Raw genomic sequence first — 16,623 nt, 5'->3', positions numbered from 1 at the left:
TATTTACATACTCCACAAGGCGATAGCACACATGCGTAAAAATCAAAATGCAAGACCGGAATTTTTTTTTTTTAATAATGATAGACTGCCTGCCCCAACCAAACCCTCAGTCGATGTAGCAGCACTCCCTTGCGGGTCAGGCTATTTGTCAGTCGATGTAGCAGCACTCCCTTGCGGGTCAGGCTATTTGTCAGTCGATGTAGCAGCACTCCCTTTCGAGTCATTTGTTCCATTTTTCGTACTTTTTTATAAAGAAACATATTTTTAAATTTGAGCCTGACTCGAAAGGGAGTGCTGCTACATCGACTGACAAATAGCCTGACCCGCAAGGGAGTGCTGCTACATCGACTGAGGGTTTGGTTGGGGCAGGCAGTCTATCATTATTAAAAAAAAAAAATTCCGGTCTTGCATTTTGATTTTTACGCATGTGTGCTATCGCCTTGTGGAGTATGTAAATATGCGTTCCGGCAAACTTTAGCGGAAAATCGGCATTTTTTTTACGAAAAAAAAACAATATATTCCGAAAAAACGTAAAAAAAAATTGTCCTCAAATTTAATTTGGGTGACGCCCGAATTGGCGCCCAAATACGGTTGACGCTGTTGAAAACGGTATATATATATATATATATATATATATATATATATATATATATATATATATATATATATATATATATATATATATATATATATATATATATATATATATAGAACCCTTAGATGTTGTCCGAAAGTTTTTTCGATATTTTGTTGACAAAAAGTAAAAATTAAAATGCAAGACCGGAATTTTTTTTTTTTTAATAATGATAGACTGCCTGCCCCAACCAAACCCTCAGTCGATGTAGCAGCACTCCCTTGCGGGTCAGGCTATTTGTCAGTCGATGTAGCAGCACTCCCTTGCGAGTCAGGCTATTTGTCAGTCGATGTAGCAGCACTCCCTTGCGAGTCAGGCTATTTGTCAGTCGATGTAGCAGCACTCCCTTGCGAGTCAGGCTATTTGTCAGTCGATGTAGCAGCACTCCCTTGCGAGTCAGGCTATAAGATAGTCGATGTAGCAACACTCCGCGCATGATTTACAGTAAAAAAAATAAAAATAAAAACATTTTATTAAAAAAAATAAAAATAAAAACACTTTATTAAAAAAAATAAAAATAAAAACATTGTTTATATTGTTAAAAACATTCAAAATGTTATAAAAACATTCAGAATGTTTTTAAAAACATTCTGGTCAATTAAATTTGCGTTTTTGTGGTTTTTTTAAAAAACGATTAATTTGTAATTAAATTAATGGTTTTTACTTTCGTCCAACACGGAAATGTTGGACGAAAGTCAAAAGTAATTAAAAGTGACGTATGTGTTGGCGTAAGAATCACTTTTTTCCTTCCGCTCTTCCTAAAGCCAACAAACTATAGAACTATATATATATATATGTATATATATAGTTCTATAGTTTGTTGGCTTTAGGAAGAGCGGAAGGAAAAAAGTGATTCTTACGCCAACACATACGTCACTTTTAATTACTTTTGACTTTCGTCCAACATTTCCGTGTTGGACGAAAGTAAAAACCATTAATTTAATTACAAATTAATCGTTTTTTAAAAAAACCACAAAAACGCAAATTTAATTGACCAGAATGTTTTTAAAAACATTCTGAATGTTTTTATAACATTTTGAATGTTTTTAACAATATAAACAATGTTTTTATTTTTATTTTTTTTAATAAAATGTTTTTATTTTTATTTTTTTTAATAAAATGCTTTTATTTTTATTTTTTTTACTGTAAATCTTGCGCGGAGTGTTGCTACATCGACTATCTTATAGCCTGACTCGCAAGGGAGTGCTGCTACATCGACTGACAAATAGCCTGACTCGCAAGGGAGTGCTGCTACATCGACTGACAAATAGCCTGACCCGCAAGGGAGTGCTGCTACATCGACTGAGGGTTTGGTTGGGGCAGGCAGTCTATCATTATTAAAAAAAAAAAATTCCGGTCTTGCATTTTAATTTTTACTTTTTGTCAACAAAATATCGAAAAAACTTTCGGACAACATCTAAGGGTTCTATATATATATATATATATATATATATATATATATATATATAAATATATATATATATATATATATATATATATATATATATATATATATATATATATTGATGCACACACACACACACACACACACACACACACACACACACACACACACACACACACACACACACACACACACACACATAGCTTTAACAATATTTCACAAAAACACTGCTAACTTTGACATTTTTGTTGGTGTTGCATATGCTTTAATGTATTTTTTTTATTATTTATAGTGTACCACGAAGAGCACCTAAATCAAAATAAATAAGTTGTTTCGAGACTTACTCATTGATATGATTGATAAATCTGAATATCTATTTGCAGCCATTACTAATAAAACATTTCAAAAAACTACACCTTTGTCACAATCTGTACATAAAATTCATCGTGCTTATTTTATTAGGTAATTTAAGTATCTTCCAATCAGGTTCTTTGTCTGAGAGTGTATTGAAGCCAGAAACCGAGGAAGCAAAACTGCACGAGTTAGTCATGCATGTCTAACTTTCTTGGCCAAAAATACTAGGGAATCAGTTAACTATTTGTTTGTGACATTGTGTGTACGCCTTACTCTAAATAAAAGAAGCGAAGTTTTATCAAAGTGCCGCCACCAAAATAAATTCTTAATAAAAAATTACAAAGCTCGCTACAAATCTAACAACTAAAAATAACTATGGTAATCTACTTCATATATCTCCAGGCTAACTAATAAATTACTCACATACACAGCCATTGTAATATATTTCATAAAATTATATATATTTTTATATCAATTTTAGTTTTAATTTTTTTAATATATAATTAACCATTATCACATAAACAATTATTTTGAAACACATTAAACATATAACTATCTCACAACTATTAGCTAATTAAAAGCAAATTGATAATATTATAAATACCTAACTACTAATTAATTTCCGTCGCGTAATGATGCAAAATACAAATTAAATCCGTAACGTCCACTGAACAAATCGTTCAAACAATTTTACGTAATTTTTATAAATGGTCTTACTCTATATATATATATATATATATATATATATATATATATATATATATATATATATATATATATATATATATATATATATATATATATATATATATATATATATATATATATATATATATATATATATACTATATATATATATATATATATATATATATATATATATATATATATATATATATATATATATATATGTATATATATATATATATACATATATATATGTATATATAAATATACATATATATATATATATATATATAAATATACATATATATATATATATATATATATATATATATATATATATATATATATATATATATATATATATATATATATATATATATATATATATGTAGTAAGACCATTTATAAAAATTACGTAAAATTATTGGAATGCCTAAGGAAAAATTCAAAACATACTACACTGATTTACTTAAAAAATACAAATTAAACTGAAAACGCACTTGACAACTAATAAACGAAATTACTGGTAACACTGAAAAAACGTCGCAATCTTTGCCCTCAGTTATTAAAGAAGATGGTAATCTTTTTCTTGGTCAAAAAATTATTACTTCCAAATTTAATAAATATTTTGCATCCGTTAGACCAAAGTTAGCCGAAAAAATTTCAAACCCTAAAAAATTAATAAAGGTACCATATAACCGTCTAAACTCGTATCTAAATTTTTTTTTTGTAATAAATTTGTCTTGTGAAGAGTTTGAAAGTGCTTTTAAATTGTTCAAGACAAATAAAGCAGTTGGTCCTGATGATGTCAATGGGGATGTTATTATAAACTGTTTTGACGTTTTAAAAACATACTTTTCCAAATTATTAAATGCTCTATTAATTAGTTTTTTCTGATAATTTAAAAATAGGAAAAATTATTCTTATAATTAAAGAAGGAAATTTTAAAGAATTTGAAAGAATTTTGTAACCTTTTAGCAATCAAGTTATTATATAACATGCAATATGGATTTAAAAAAAAAAAAGTCATCAGAGCTTGCTATTATTCAGCTTACAAGAGCTAAATCTGACTCATTTAACAATTCTAAATTCACATTGGGAATATTTATTGGTTTAAAAAGCGTTTGGTACCATCGATCATAAAATTCTTGCTAAAAAATTATGGTATAACAGGCGATGTTTTAAAATGGTTGAAAAGTTATTTAACTAATCGTAAACAATTTGTTTTAGGCCAATAAAATATTTTCATCAAATTTGTTAAATATTATATGTGGGTTTCCTCAAAAATCAATATTAGGACCTCTTCTTTTCCTCATTAATAACAATAATGCTTGCTGATGACACTAATTATTAATGTAACAGAAAAATATCTGACTGGTTAAAGATTACCAAATTATCTCTTAACATTGATAAAACTAAATGGATTCTTTTCCATCCTCTTATCAAAAAACATAAATTGCAAATTAATACGCCTCAACTTGTTATTGACAATATACAAATTAAAAAAGTAACAGTAACTAACTATCTAGGTGTTTTGTATAGAAGAAAACCTTACATGGAAAAATCACATTAAAAACTTATAAAGTAAAATTTCAAAAAGTATAAGAATATTGTACAAAGCAAGAAATATTTTAAATAAACGTACTTTAATACAATTATATCACTCATTGTCGCATAAACTATACAAACATAGCTTGGGGTAGTACAAATAAAAATTAACTTAAACCTCTTTATTGTCAGCAGAAGCATGAAGCACATCTTATATTATTATAAGCCTCTATTATTTGAGATGAAAGTCTTTAATATATATATAAGCCTAATATATTTAATACTCTTTGTTTTATTGTTAAATGTAAAACCAATTTATCCCCGATTTCTTTCCATATTTTGCTTTCATCAAAGATAAAAATAAATACATTTTACTCAATGATAATTTTATTAAGCAGCCCATTTTTATAAAACAAATCTTTTTAAATTTTGTGTTGATTATCGCGGTAGAGTGTGTCGATTTTAAATTTTTTTTTTTTCAATTTCAAAAACGGTTAGGTTACTTGTAGTAAAGAATTTTATGGAGATTCCGAATCTGAAAAAAAAATTTTTAATAATGTCTTGCTGGGTGGGTGGGTCAGCGTTGTTTTGAACGGAAAAACTACTAAAATATAACTAATTAACAGAGCTAAACTATAACTGAAAAAAAAAATTTTTTAATTTTTGATTAGCTCAATAATTGTTATGTTAAATTTCAAGAAAATTGATTAATTGGTTCAAAAAGTCATAAAAATAAATACAGAAAAAGAGTTTTTGTGTAGGGTATTTTACAATAACTAATTAACTAAAAAACAATGCTAATTATACTAAGTTATAATTAGCATTGTTTGTGCTCATAAAACCCTTATTGTTTTCTTGTGCTTTTGCATATTCTACTAGTTTCTCATGGAAATATGTTTTTGCACAAAAAATTCAATTGGAAGAAAATATGCCGAGGTCCCTCAACTGCAAACATGCAAACAAAAACTTTGCAAAAGTAACTTTTGTTTTAAATATGACAGCGAACCCTACGATACGATAACGTTCACTGTCTAAATATGAAAAAATTGACTAGTTTTTCTAAAAGCAACCTTCACAAAAGCCCCCATTAAGTGTTTATTTTTTTGACATTTTAACAAAACATGATGTTTTCATAAATTTTAACATAGTTTATATTGAGTTTATCAAATAATTGAATTTTTTTTATTTATTTATCATTTCTTCTCTTTAATTATTCATATTTTAGTCATTTTCTCGTTGAAAACTAAGTGTTTCCCCCAAAAAGACAGATTTTATTATAACTTTTTTTTTCAGATATAGATTCCCTATAAAATTCCCTAAAGAACTTCTTTTACTTTTAAAGTTTAATAAAAACAGGAAAAAAACAACACATTTTAACGTAACATTCTCTGTCTAAAATATGAAAAAAGTGCGTGATTTTTGTAAAATACCCTACACAAAAACTCTTTTTCTGTGTTTATTTTTATGACTTTTTGAACCAATTAATCAATTTTCTTAAAATTTAACATAACAATTACTGAGTTCATCAAAAAATTTTAGAAATTTTTTTTTCAGTTATAGTTTCGCTTTGTTAATTAGTCATATTTTAGTAATTTTTCCGTTCAAAACAACGCTGACCCACACAGCAAGACATTATTAAAAACAATTTTTTTTGCAGATTAGGAATCTCCATAAAATTCTTTACTAAATGTAACCTCGCCGTTGTTAAAATTTGAAAAAAAAATTAAAAATCGACACACCCTAATATTGCGGACCATTCTTATGGAATAAAATAGTTTTAAAAATTTTTACTGAGAATTTTATTCATCGAAGTAACTACTTCTCTTTTAAACTAAAAGCTTAAAGAACTCATTTTTACAGTCGAAGACTTTACGATATACTGTTGATATTTTTTAGTAATTTTCCTTTTTACTTTCTATTTAATTATGAATTTATAAAAATTATATATGTATCATTAACAATTGTAATCTACATATATAATAGATATAACGCATTTTGTATTTATAACGGAATATTTTTTAATTTTTAAGTTCGTTAACTAAACTTTTATCTTGTAAATATCTTATAAATTTTATCACGAACATTTCTTAGAGGTACTCGACGATAAAACCGTACGGTCTTCTACGCTGTAGCAATAAAACATGGATTAGGTGGGAAATAAAGCTTTCTATATTCTCTAAGATACAGCCTTGTAGAGATTACATCAAACTTTCTCTGTTGAAACCAAGCTAATTAGAAATATTTGAATTCAGATTTTTGAGAAAATCTATGTTTTTTTGTGTGTATCACTTTATATTAAGTATTATTTAAGAGTTATTTTTATATGTATTTAAAGTATTGTTAAACTTTATTTGGTTTTTAGAGAATATTAAAATATTATAATTTAAAATTTGATTAACATTTTCCTATTAAAGTTTCATTTTAGCCTAAGAAAATTTTCTTTTTAAAAGTAAAATAATTTTTGAATAATTAGTTGCTCATTTTTTTAACATAAAGAACACAAGTACAAGGCAGACAGTGACATAAATAACTTTGGATTTATCATATAGTTTAAACACTTAGTGAATAAGACCTCCATTTTGCTGTGATAAAGAAAATCGTGATTTCTTGAAATGTCTTTCAATAAAAATATTCGGTTTTTATATTTTGATCCGTTTGCAAAAATTGAAGAAAACAGAGGTACGAGAAAACTTGTCCTTAAGTGTGAAGAGGCATAAACATAAAACTTAAAAAAATAAAACTAAGTGTTAAGTAGATACAAACTAACAGAATACCATATACTTTCCTCCGTTTTAAACCGGTCGTTTGGAGTTTTTTTCCTAATGGACTCTTAAATTCCCCTTTAGTTTAACGGAGAGATATGAGTACGGCTGCAGATTGTTTTCTTTCTTTAAACCTTTATATTTGTGTTGGTCTGTTTTGTGTTCAATTTTTTTTGCACTCATTTATTCAAAATAGATATATTTTGTGGCATACTTATATACCTGTAATAAATATACTCAATAAAAACAAAAATATAATCATGCAAAAAACTGTTGAAAAATTTTACACGTTCCAAGTAAGCATTTAAGTGTGGCAATCTATATCAATAAAAACTTTGAAATATTACTGATATAGGTCGCCATACTAAAAAATTTTTATCTTGAAATTTTTTCTGAACGGCTTGATAGTAGCGTTCTATAATCCAAAACTTTTTCATATAATTTTTATCCATCATCATCAAAACTTCGCCTAATTTTTCACGATGATTTTTCAAGTAGCTTGTTTCGGCTTTAAAACAAAACCTTTCCATATCAAGAAAAAATCCAACATTTTTGCAATTTTTTGCAAACGAACGCTTCTACTTTTAAATTCATATGATAAACCTTCGGCAGTCTCTTACATAACTCTTTCCATTTCTTTTTCAGCTGATTAATCAACTTCTTTCGATGTTTTGCAACCCATTTTTTTCTTTATTCTTAAACGAATTTAAATTTCAATGCCCCATTCTTTGCAAATTCGACTTTCTGCCTTCAGCGTGTCACTAACACTTTACTTTCAACATGAAAATAATTTCGGAAAGATTTTAAATCAAAAGTTGCATCATACGAGGTCATTTTAGGATCCTGCAACCTTTTTTGATGATCCTGCAACATTATGAGAGGATCCTGCAACTTTTTTAAAACGCCGTCAATATGAATTAAGGTCTTGTTCTAAAACCCAAGAAAAATTTTAAAATCACAAGTTAATAGTCGATTATACAATGGCTTTGCGTTGCTTTTGGTTTAACTAGTTGTGCTTTCATCGTGCATTAAATTTACTTCCACTATTTCCTCAATATATTTCAAGCGTTCGAATTGTCTTGTTTTATGTTCACATTTTTTAGTTTTAATATAAAACGACTTAAAGTATAAAAACTTTAGGAGACAGCAAACTTTTTTATAGCTTATGTTTTCTCTGCGACATTTTTACTAATAACATTTTAATTCATTAGAAAAATATTATTCTGAGGTACAAAACACTATCAATAACTCAATTTCTTTACAAAAAAGTTTAGGTCAAGGTAATTCTAACGTTGCTATTTGTTGACAGGTTTTACTGATTTTGTTTTTGCACTCCACCTGTTAGCGGAGTCAGACTTCAAAGCCGCAGATAGTACAGCTTGGAACTTTTCTCCGTGCACAACAGTGGTCTGAAAAACTTGATTCTTTTCCAAAATTTAAAAAATATCTGTAAATTTTTTCGATATTTTTATCTTTAAATACTGCATTATCCAGGCTGTTGAAAAATATATCGTTTTCATATTTTTTCTTGAAAGAAAAGTCAATAACAGTATCGAAACTATTTAAAAATTGATGAACAATTTTTTTTGAAAATACAACATTTTTAATTTATAACTATATGCATATATGCATAGATTATTTTTTTAAACAAATGTTGTAGTATAGAGTTTAATTTGAAATTATAACAATTTTTTTATTATTGTATATTTGCATAAATTATCATATGTTTGAAATTACTATAATATATATATATATATATATATATATATATATATATATATATATATATATATATATATATATATATATATATATATATATATATATATATATATATATATATATTTTATAAGCATAAAGTATATATATTTTGAAAAAAAGACTTATATATAAGTTTTTTTCGATTTCGACTTCTTCCTCAACTAAAGTCTGCATGTATGGAAACGGGTTAAGACCACTGTAGAAATTCGTAAGCTAATAATTAAGCATTGGAATGAAGGAAAATCGTTATATTGTATTGCAAAAATTGTTGATTCTAAAAAATCCATAGCTTCTTCAATTATTAACAAGTTCAAAAAAACAGGAAAATTAGCTGATTTGCCCAGAAGTGGTCGTCCAAAAAAACTGAATAAGCGTGCTGAACGAAGCTTGACTTCCACAATCAAGAAAAATTGTTTTGTAAGTGCCAAAACTTTAGCTTGCAAAATAGAAAACGATTTGGGGGTTAAAATTAGTCCAAAAACAGTCATTCGAAGTCTTAAAAGACAAGGAATAGTGAGTCGCGTTCCAAGAAAGGTTCCTTGTATTAGTGATAAAAGTTGTAAGCTTCAATTAAACTATGCTAAAACGTACATTGATATGCCAGACTCATTCTGGAATAAAGCCTTATGGACAGATGAGTCTAAATTTAATGTAAAAAGATCTGATGGTAGAATTCGTGTATGGCGTTCATCAAAAAGTTGAAAATGGAACTACAGTCCGAACATTTAAACACGGAAATGAATCAGTAATGGTTTGGGGATGTATGTCGGCAGCAGGTGTTGGAAAGTTAGTATTTATTGAAGGAAATATGGATAAACATTACTATAAACGTATTATTAAAGAAAATGTTGAACAATCAGCACGTAATCTTGGTATTGGTGATGACTTCGTTTTTCTTCAAGATAACGATCCCAAACATAAGGCCAAAGATGTGATGGAATTTATGGAAAAAAAGGTTGGGACATACAAAATCATGAATGTAATAGAACATTTATGGGATGAAATCGATAGAAGAATAGATAGAACAGGTGTAAACACCATTGAACAATTAAAACTCCAAATTGTAAAGACGTGGGAATCAATCGATCCGTCTATTACAAAAAAACTCGTTGAATCGATGCCAAGACGTCTTGCTGCTGTTGTAAAAGCTAAAGGACAAAATACACGATACTAAAATATAAGTTTAGTTAGTCTCATAATATTTATCAAAGAGTACTATTTTGAAAGCGTACGATAACTTTTGTTACCTTCTTTTTGTTACTTTTCTTGCTTTTTCATCAAGATATTAAAATAAATTTTTTTCTTGTTCTGTTTTTTCAATTTTTGTTTAGATAATTATAAATCAAATAGTTTTTATTCAGTTTTTAACTTGTTCCTTGCATTTCTTTTATTCTAAATTAAGAGTTAGTAATTTTTTTAAAGTGTACGATAACTTTTGTCACACAGTGTATATATATATATATCTATATATATATATATATATATATATATATATATATATATATATATATATATATATATATATATATATATATATATATATATATATATATATATATATATACACATGTACTTTTCTATTTATGAATCAAAGTATATGTATATTTGCTTTTATACATTTATAAACACATAAATGTTGATTTTGTTTTTGTTTTTTTTTCTATTTAGGTGCCCCAAAAAGTCCTTACTGTCTGATCACAGAGCACCGCGAATGAGCATTTGATTGGAAAGTAGTAGAAAAATACGGGTACTGGCTTATTTTTTTTTCAACCATACCCTTAACCATAATCTCATATCATATTTCAAGCATATTCTTAACCATAATCTCATATCATATTTCAACTATAAACATATCCATATTCTCATTATCTCATCATCTATTTTCAATCATCAAGCTAACCTTCATCTCATATATTTTTTAACCATTAAACAAACCATCTTTTCTAAGATTATAATAAAAACAAATTCAAAATTGTAAAATTAATTTTCATTTGCTGACTTTACATTATAATTAGATTATGAAAATTTTGTAAATTCGAAGAATTTTTCAAGCTATAGTTTCATAACTGAAATCTCATTGAGGTCCTACGCATAAATGAAATCTACTTTGCATTAGGTCTTTCAGACCCATAAGAAGTAGTTCTTCGAACTTAGCTCAAGCTATAGTTCATTACTTATAGCCTAAGCATAATAGTAAATTACTCCTTTTAAATCAAACTTATCAATTCTTTATTGTCAACCCAAGAGTTGAACGACTCAAGATATCCATACCACTTTACTAATGATTTGTTTTTGAGTTAACAAATAATTTTTTCAATCCTAAATGTATTTTGATCAGTTTTTTGCATTTCTTGTTCATAAAAGGTGCCTTGTATTTCTTCATTATTATTGTCAGTTATTTTATACGTTGGTGGATCTGTGAACTGAATCTGTGACACTGTAAAAACTTCTTCAGTCCATCTCGGTGTGTATCCTTTTTCAAACGTTCCTTTCTTTTTAGTTATCCTAACTCTATCACCAATTGAAAACTTTGGTCTTACAGACTCTGATGGTACACTTCCATTTAGATTTAACCAAACAATATTTTCATTCTTTTTATTGCTAGCTTCAACTGGTGTCATTTTAACTGAACAATGCTTTGTGTTGTTGTATTTAATTACTATTTCATTTAAGACGTCAATATATTTTCTAGTAGAATTAGCTGAAAAGTACTTAAACATTTTATCTTTTATTATTCTATTCCAACGTTCAACTACGCCACTTTTTTCTTCATTTTCAGTTGAATATAACTCAATGCCTAGCACTTTAACATGCTTATCATAAAATTTTAAGCCTTTATCCACCCATATTTTTTGAAACTTTCTTTCTTTAAATCTATTGAAGTTCGAAGAATTTTTAGATCCTTCGGATCCATGTAAATTCGAAGAATTTGTAAAGATTTTATTTAAAGCATTAGCAACGTCAACTCCAGTTTTATTCTTAAATGGAACAATCCATCCATACTTCGAATAAAACATCAATCACCATTAATAAGTATTTTATACCATCATTGAATTTGCAAAAAGATTGCATGTCAACTAAATTAGCAGCCCCTATCTCATCGATTCCATTAACAATAACTTTTCTTTTTCTGAAATGTTTTACAACTGGTCTATGAAGTTCGTTTGCAAGTTTGTCTGTCCATTTTTGATCCATATGAATTACTTCTTTATCCTCTTCTTTTTTACTGATCGTTGGTAGTTTTTTTGATTAGTTTTAGTTTCAACACCCATCCCAAACTTTGCTTTAGATGGTATAATAGGTTTTATAATACCTCGTTCAATTCTTTCTCGTATTGTTGGAGTTTGTATAGAATCCATTTCTTCGATCATAATTTTATCAGCTAAATTTCTTTTTGCGGTATCATCGAAGTATTTATAAGCAAGATCGTGATGGTAAGCTGCATTATCAACTCTATCTATAGATTTGCTCCATTCTTTATATGCGTCAGTTGAAGTTAATCGTTCATCTAAATTAGTACCAGGACCTGCAAAGTTCATTCCAGGTAAATGCATTTCACCTGGAAACTTCGACCATGGTAGTTTTATTTTACGTGTTGCTGAATTAAACAAACTCACTAAATCTCCTCCTTTTTTTGATGATACAAATTGAGTTTTTAATTTTCCACAAATAGCGCAAGCTCCACGTTGCATATTTCTATTGTTTTTACTCACAACATTTTGCAAGTTTAGTGTGTTTGTTTTGTTTCTACATTTAACGCAGTACATTTTTATATATAAAAAATTAAAATCTTATATATAAAAATGGACATTGAACGTTTGTCATTGAATGAAATGAAAATAAGCAAATTAACAGTAAAATGTTACCAAAAAGTATAAGAGGAATTATTGTTGGAAAGTCGTGTTGCGGAAAAACTAATTTTTTATCGAATTTACTTTTGAAACCTAGTTGGTTAGATTATAATAATTTACAAGTTTTTGGAAAGTCTCTTTTTCAACTAGATTACAAATTATTAAAAAGATCTTTTGAAAAAAAATTACCAAAAGAAGTTATTCTTAATCTATTTAGGTTTTACGATGAAATACAAAAATCAAATGCAAATCCAGAATTTGTAATTGAAGAAGTTTCAAAAAATTTGAAAGATAAAGCAGATTTGGAATGTAAGTTTTTTGAAACAGATGAAGATGTACCAAATCCTGAGGATCTTGATATTAACAAGAATAATTTGATGATATTTGATGATCTGCAGTTAACAAAGGAAAATAAGTGTGAAAAATATTATACAAGAGGAAGACATAATAATGTGGATTGTTTCTATTTTGCATAAAATTATTTTAGGTTACCTAGGTAAACTATACAAGAAAATTCAAATTTCATATGTTTATTTTCTCAAGATTCAAAGAGTTTAAATCACATTTATTATGATCATGTTTCAAGTGATATGACAAAAGATGAGTTTAAAAGTTTTTGTAATAAAGCTTGGTCAGAGCCTCATGGATTTGTTGTTATAGATTTATCTTCTTAAAAAGATAATGAAAAATATAGAAGTGGATTAGATAATTTTTATTTTCCATCTAAAGTTTAAAATAATTTTTTTTGTATATAAAAAAATGTATATAATATTGAATGATAAAAGTAGTCATATAAAAGAGAAGTTTGCTCCTATTATACAACTAAGTGAAGATAGAAATTATGAAATGGCATTAGTTGGTCTTGATACATTCTACAGTTTTCCAAATGTTGATTCTTCAAATAACAATTTTAGATATAGTTCAGATAATGGAGCAACTTGGATAGATATAAACATTCTAGAAGGTAGTTATGAGATTGATGATATAAATAAGTATATTGTGGAAAAAATTACTGAAAATAGTAAAATTATTAATGGAGTTGAAACTAGTAATATATTTTCAGAAGGTTGTAATACATTGAAAACAACTTTAAATATTGAAGCTGGTTATAAAGTTCATTTTAGACCAATAAATCAATTAGATCTATTCTTGGTTTTAACAGTCAAGTATATTCAACAGGATCTTATGAATCAGATAATATAGTAAACATTTTAATTATTAATAGTATAAGTGTAACAAATGATATAATAGCATCATTCTATGTAAATGGAACAACAGAAAACGTTATATATTCATTTTTCCCGAGTGTTGGTTCTGGATATAAAATTATTCAAGAACCATTAAACTTAATTTACTTACCAATAACACTAAAAACAATTTCAAAGATGGAAACTAAATTGGTTGATCAAGATGGAAATCTGATAAATTTAAGTGGAGAAAAATTAGCTATTAGATTTCATATAAGAGAAAAAAAATAATCTAACTATAATAAAATGAGTAAATATACTAATATTAAAGTAAATCTTTCACAAAATCAAATAGAAAAAATTAAAAATGAAATTGAATGTGGTATTGGAGCTTGTATTAAATTATCGCAATCAGATTTAAATGGTGAACATGTATTAGCTGTAACAACAATACAACTGAATAGATTTAGAAAAGCATATGAAAAATGTACTGGTGTATCAATTATTTTAAGTAAAACTCAACTGTTGCACAATTCTAAAATAGAAAGTGGATTTATTGGTGCACTTTTACCGTTTTTTGGTACTTTAGCATCAAGAGTTATACCATCACTTGCAACCGGACTGCTTTCAGGAGTAGGCTCAGCAGCTGGATCAACTATGAATAATAAAATTGTTGGAAATGGTATTGTGTACATGAAAAAGAATGGACAAGGAGTTAAATTAACAAATGCAAGATAACAAAATACAGGATCTGGTTTATATTTGAGACCATGGAGTAAAGGAAGTTCTGTAGGTGATGGTCTGTACTTACGTGCTGGAAATGGTTATACATCAACAGGATCAGGTTTGTTATTAGGACCAAATTCACCATTTGCTAATATTCCATTTTTAAATTTGATTCTTTGATTTTTTGAATTCACTTTCATTTTTTGATTTTTTGAATTTGATTCTTTGAATTATTTATAATAAAATTTATATATAATAAAATGTCAAATAGCATGCCAGTGCATAAATTTATAAAGAAGTATAAAAAACCTGAGCTATCCCCTATAGTTTTTAACCACATAAAGATTTAGAACATCCTCTAGTATTTATAAATGGAAGATATGATGTATTTGCACAACAAGATATGAAAATAGGTTTTAAGTCACAAAAAAGTGTTTCTTTAAAGTTTGATATATCTATAAGAAAAAGTGTTGCATTAGTTTCATTAAAAAATGAACTTAAATTAAAAATGTTAAGTTTACAAAATTCTGTAATAGCAGAGTCTGTTGATGACATTGTAGTAATTATTAATAATAATTCAGTTGATGATGTAATAATTAGAAAAGGAGATTGCTTTTGTTCTGTTATTCTATTGCATTAATTTTTTTATTTTTTTATTAAAAATGGAATACAATAATAAAATGTACAATAACATTTATTCAGCTATACCTACTGAGAATAACAATATTTACCCTGTTCTTCCTAATGCACCTGAAGAAAAATCTATTAAAAACCAAGATTAATCATATCGGTTACAAAAATTGGCGAGATTCAAAAAGAAATAGAACGTGAGAGAGAAAAGAGAATAACACTAAGTAAAAAATATCATAGAGCTGTAAAAATAATTGCAATTGGTAATGCGTTACTAGCTTGCACTATGGCACTTGGAACTATTGGAATTGGTTTTTTATCAACAATAATTGCAGCACTAGTAGTTATTGCATGTGAAGGTATAGCATTAGGAGCAGGTGTGTTATCAATAATAGGCGGACAAATTAATAAAAAATTGAAAAATTTCAGACAATGATGGAGAAAATTAGAATAAAAGTTAAAAATGAAATTGATGAACAAACAAAGTTGTCACTAATCGACCAAGGGAGAGAAGAAGCTATTGAAGTAATTCAAAGTAGGTTTAATAAAAAAATAGTCACTTAACATTTTATTGACAAATAATAAGATATGCAACATTTATATCCGTTCTTTTTAGAATGTAGTAAACGTGAAAGAGATTTGAATAAAAAATAATATTCAGAACTTCTTGGATTTGGAAAAGGAGGTTTTATTGTTGATTCAGGAAGACACTCTATATTTATCACTGATTATGGAAACTTTCAGATACCATCAACTTATAGTGATGATGAGAGAAATAAACTTTATAAACTTTTTATCTGAAATGAAGATAGTGATTTTTATTGTGTAGAAAGAGACATTAAAGAATCACTTAAACAATGGAATAATGTTAAAAAACAGGATAAATTAAGAATTATAGACAAATATGTACTTCAATTAGAGTGTGATTTCAAAGAAAAAAAACTAATAAAAAGTATTTTATCAATGGCACTTATATTTAGATTATTAGAAACAAATGATATCATTTATAAAGACTTTGAGATTAAAAATAATTGTGGAACGTTTAGTATTGATTATTTAAATAGTTTGCTAAAACGTAA

The 16,623-nt window shown here is 27.0% G+C and overlaps 1 protein-coding gene across 3 annotated transcripts in view; it reads right to left on the bottom strand.

Moving 5' to 3' along the window:
- Positions 1–16,623, bottom strand: part of LOC136084560 (3-galactosyl-N-acetylglucosaminide 4-alpha-L-fucosyltransferase FUT3-like) — a 48,042-nt gene that overhangs the window by 18,724 nt on the left and 12,695 nt on the right. The window contains exon 2 of one of the 3 annotated variants that reach the window (XM_065804727.1): positions 2,384–2,667. The exons of 1 other annotated variant lie outside the window; for it this stretch is intronic. In XM_065804727.1, coding sequence (XP_065660799.1) covers positions 2,384–2,426 — 43 coding nt within the window. In that variant the 5' untranslated portion in view covers positions 2,427–2,667. The remainder of the gene's footprint in view (positions 1–2,383; positions 2,668–16,623) is intronic. One more of the 3 variants, XM_065804728.1, reaches the window with a different exon arrangement.

The sequence above is a fragment of the Hydra vulgaris genome, chromosome 09 (assembly GCF_038396675.1).
Source record: "Hydra vulgaris chromosome 09, alternate assembly HydraT2T_AEP".
Taxonomy (NCBI): Eukaryota; Metazoa; Cnidaria; class Hydrozoa; order Anthoathecata; family Hydridae; genus Hydra; species Hydra vulgaris.
This window is presented reverse-complemented; position numbering and strand designations above follow the sequence as displayed.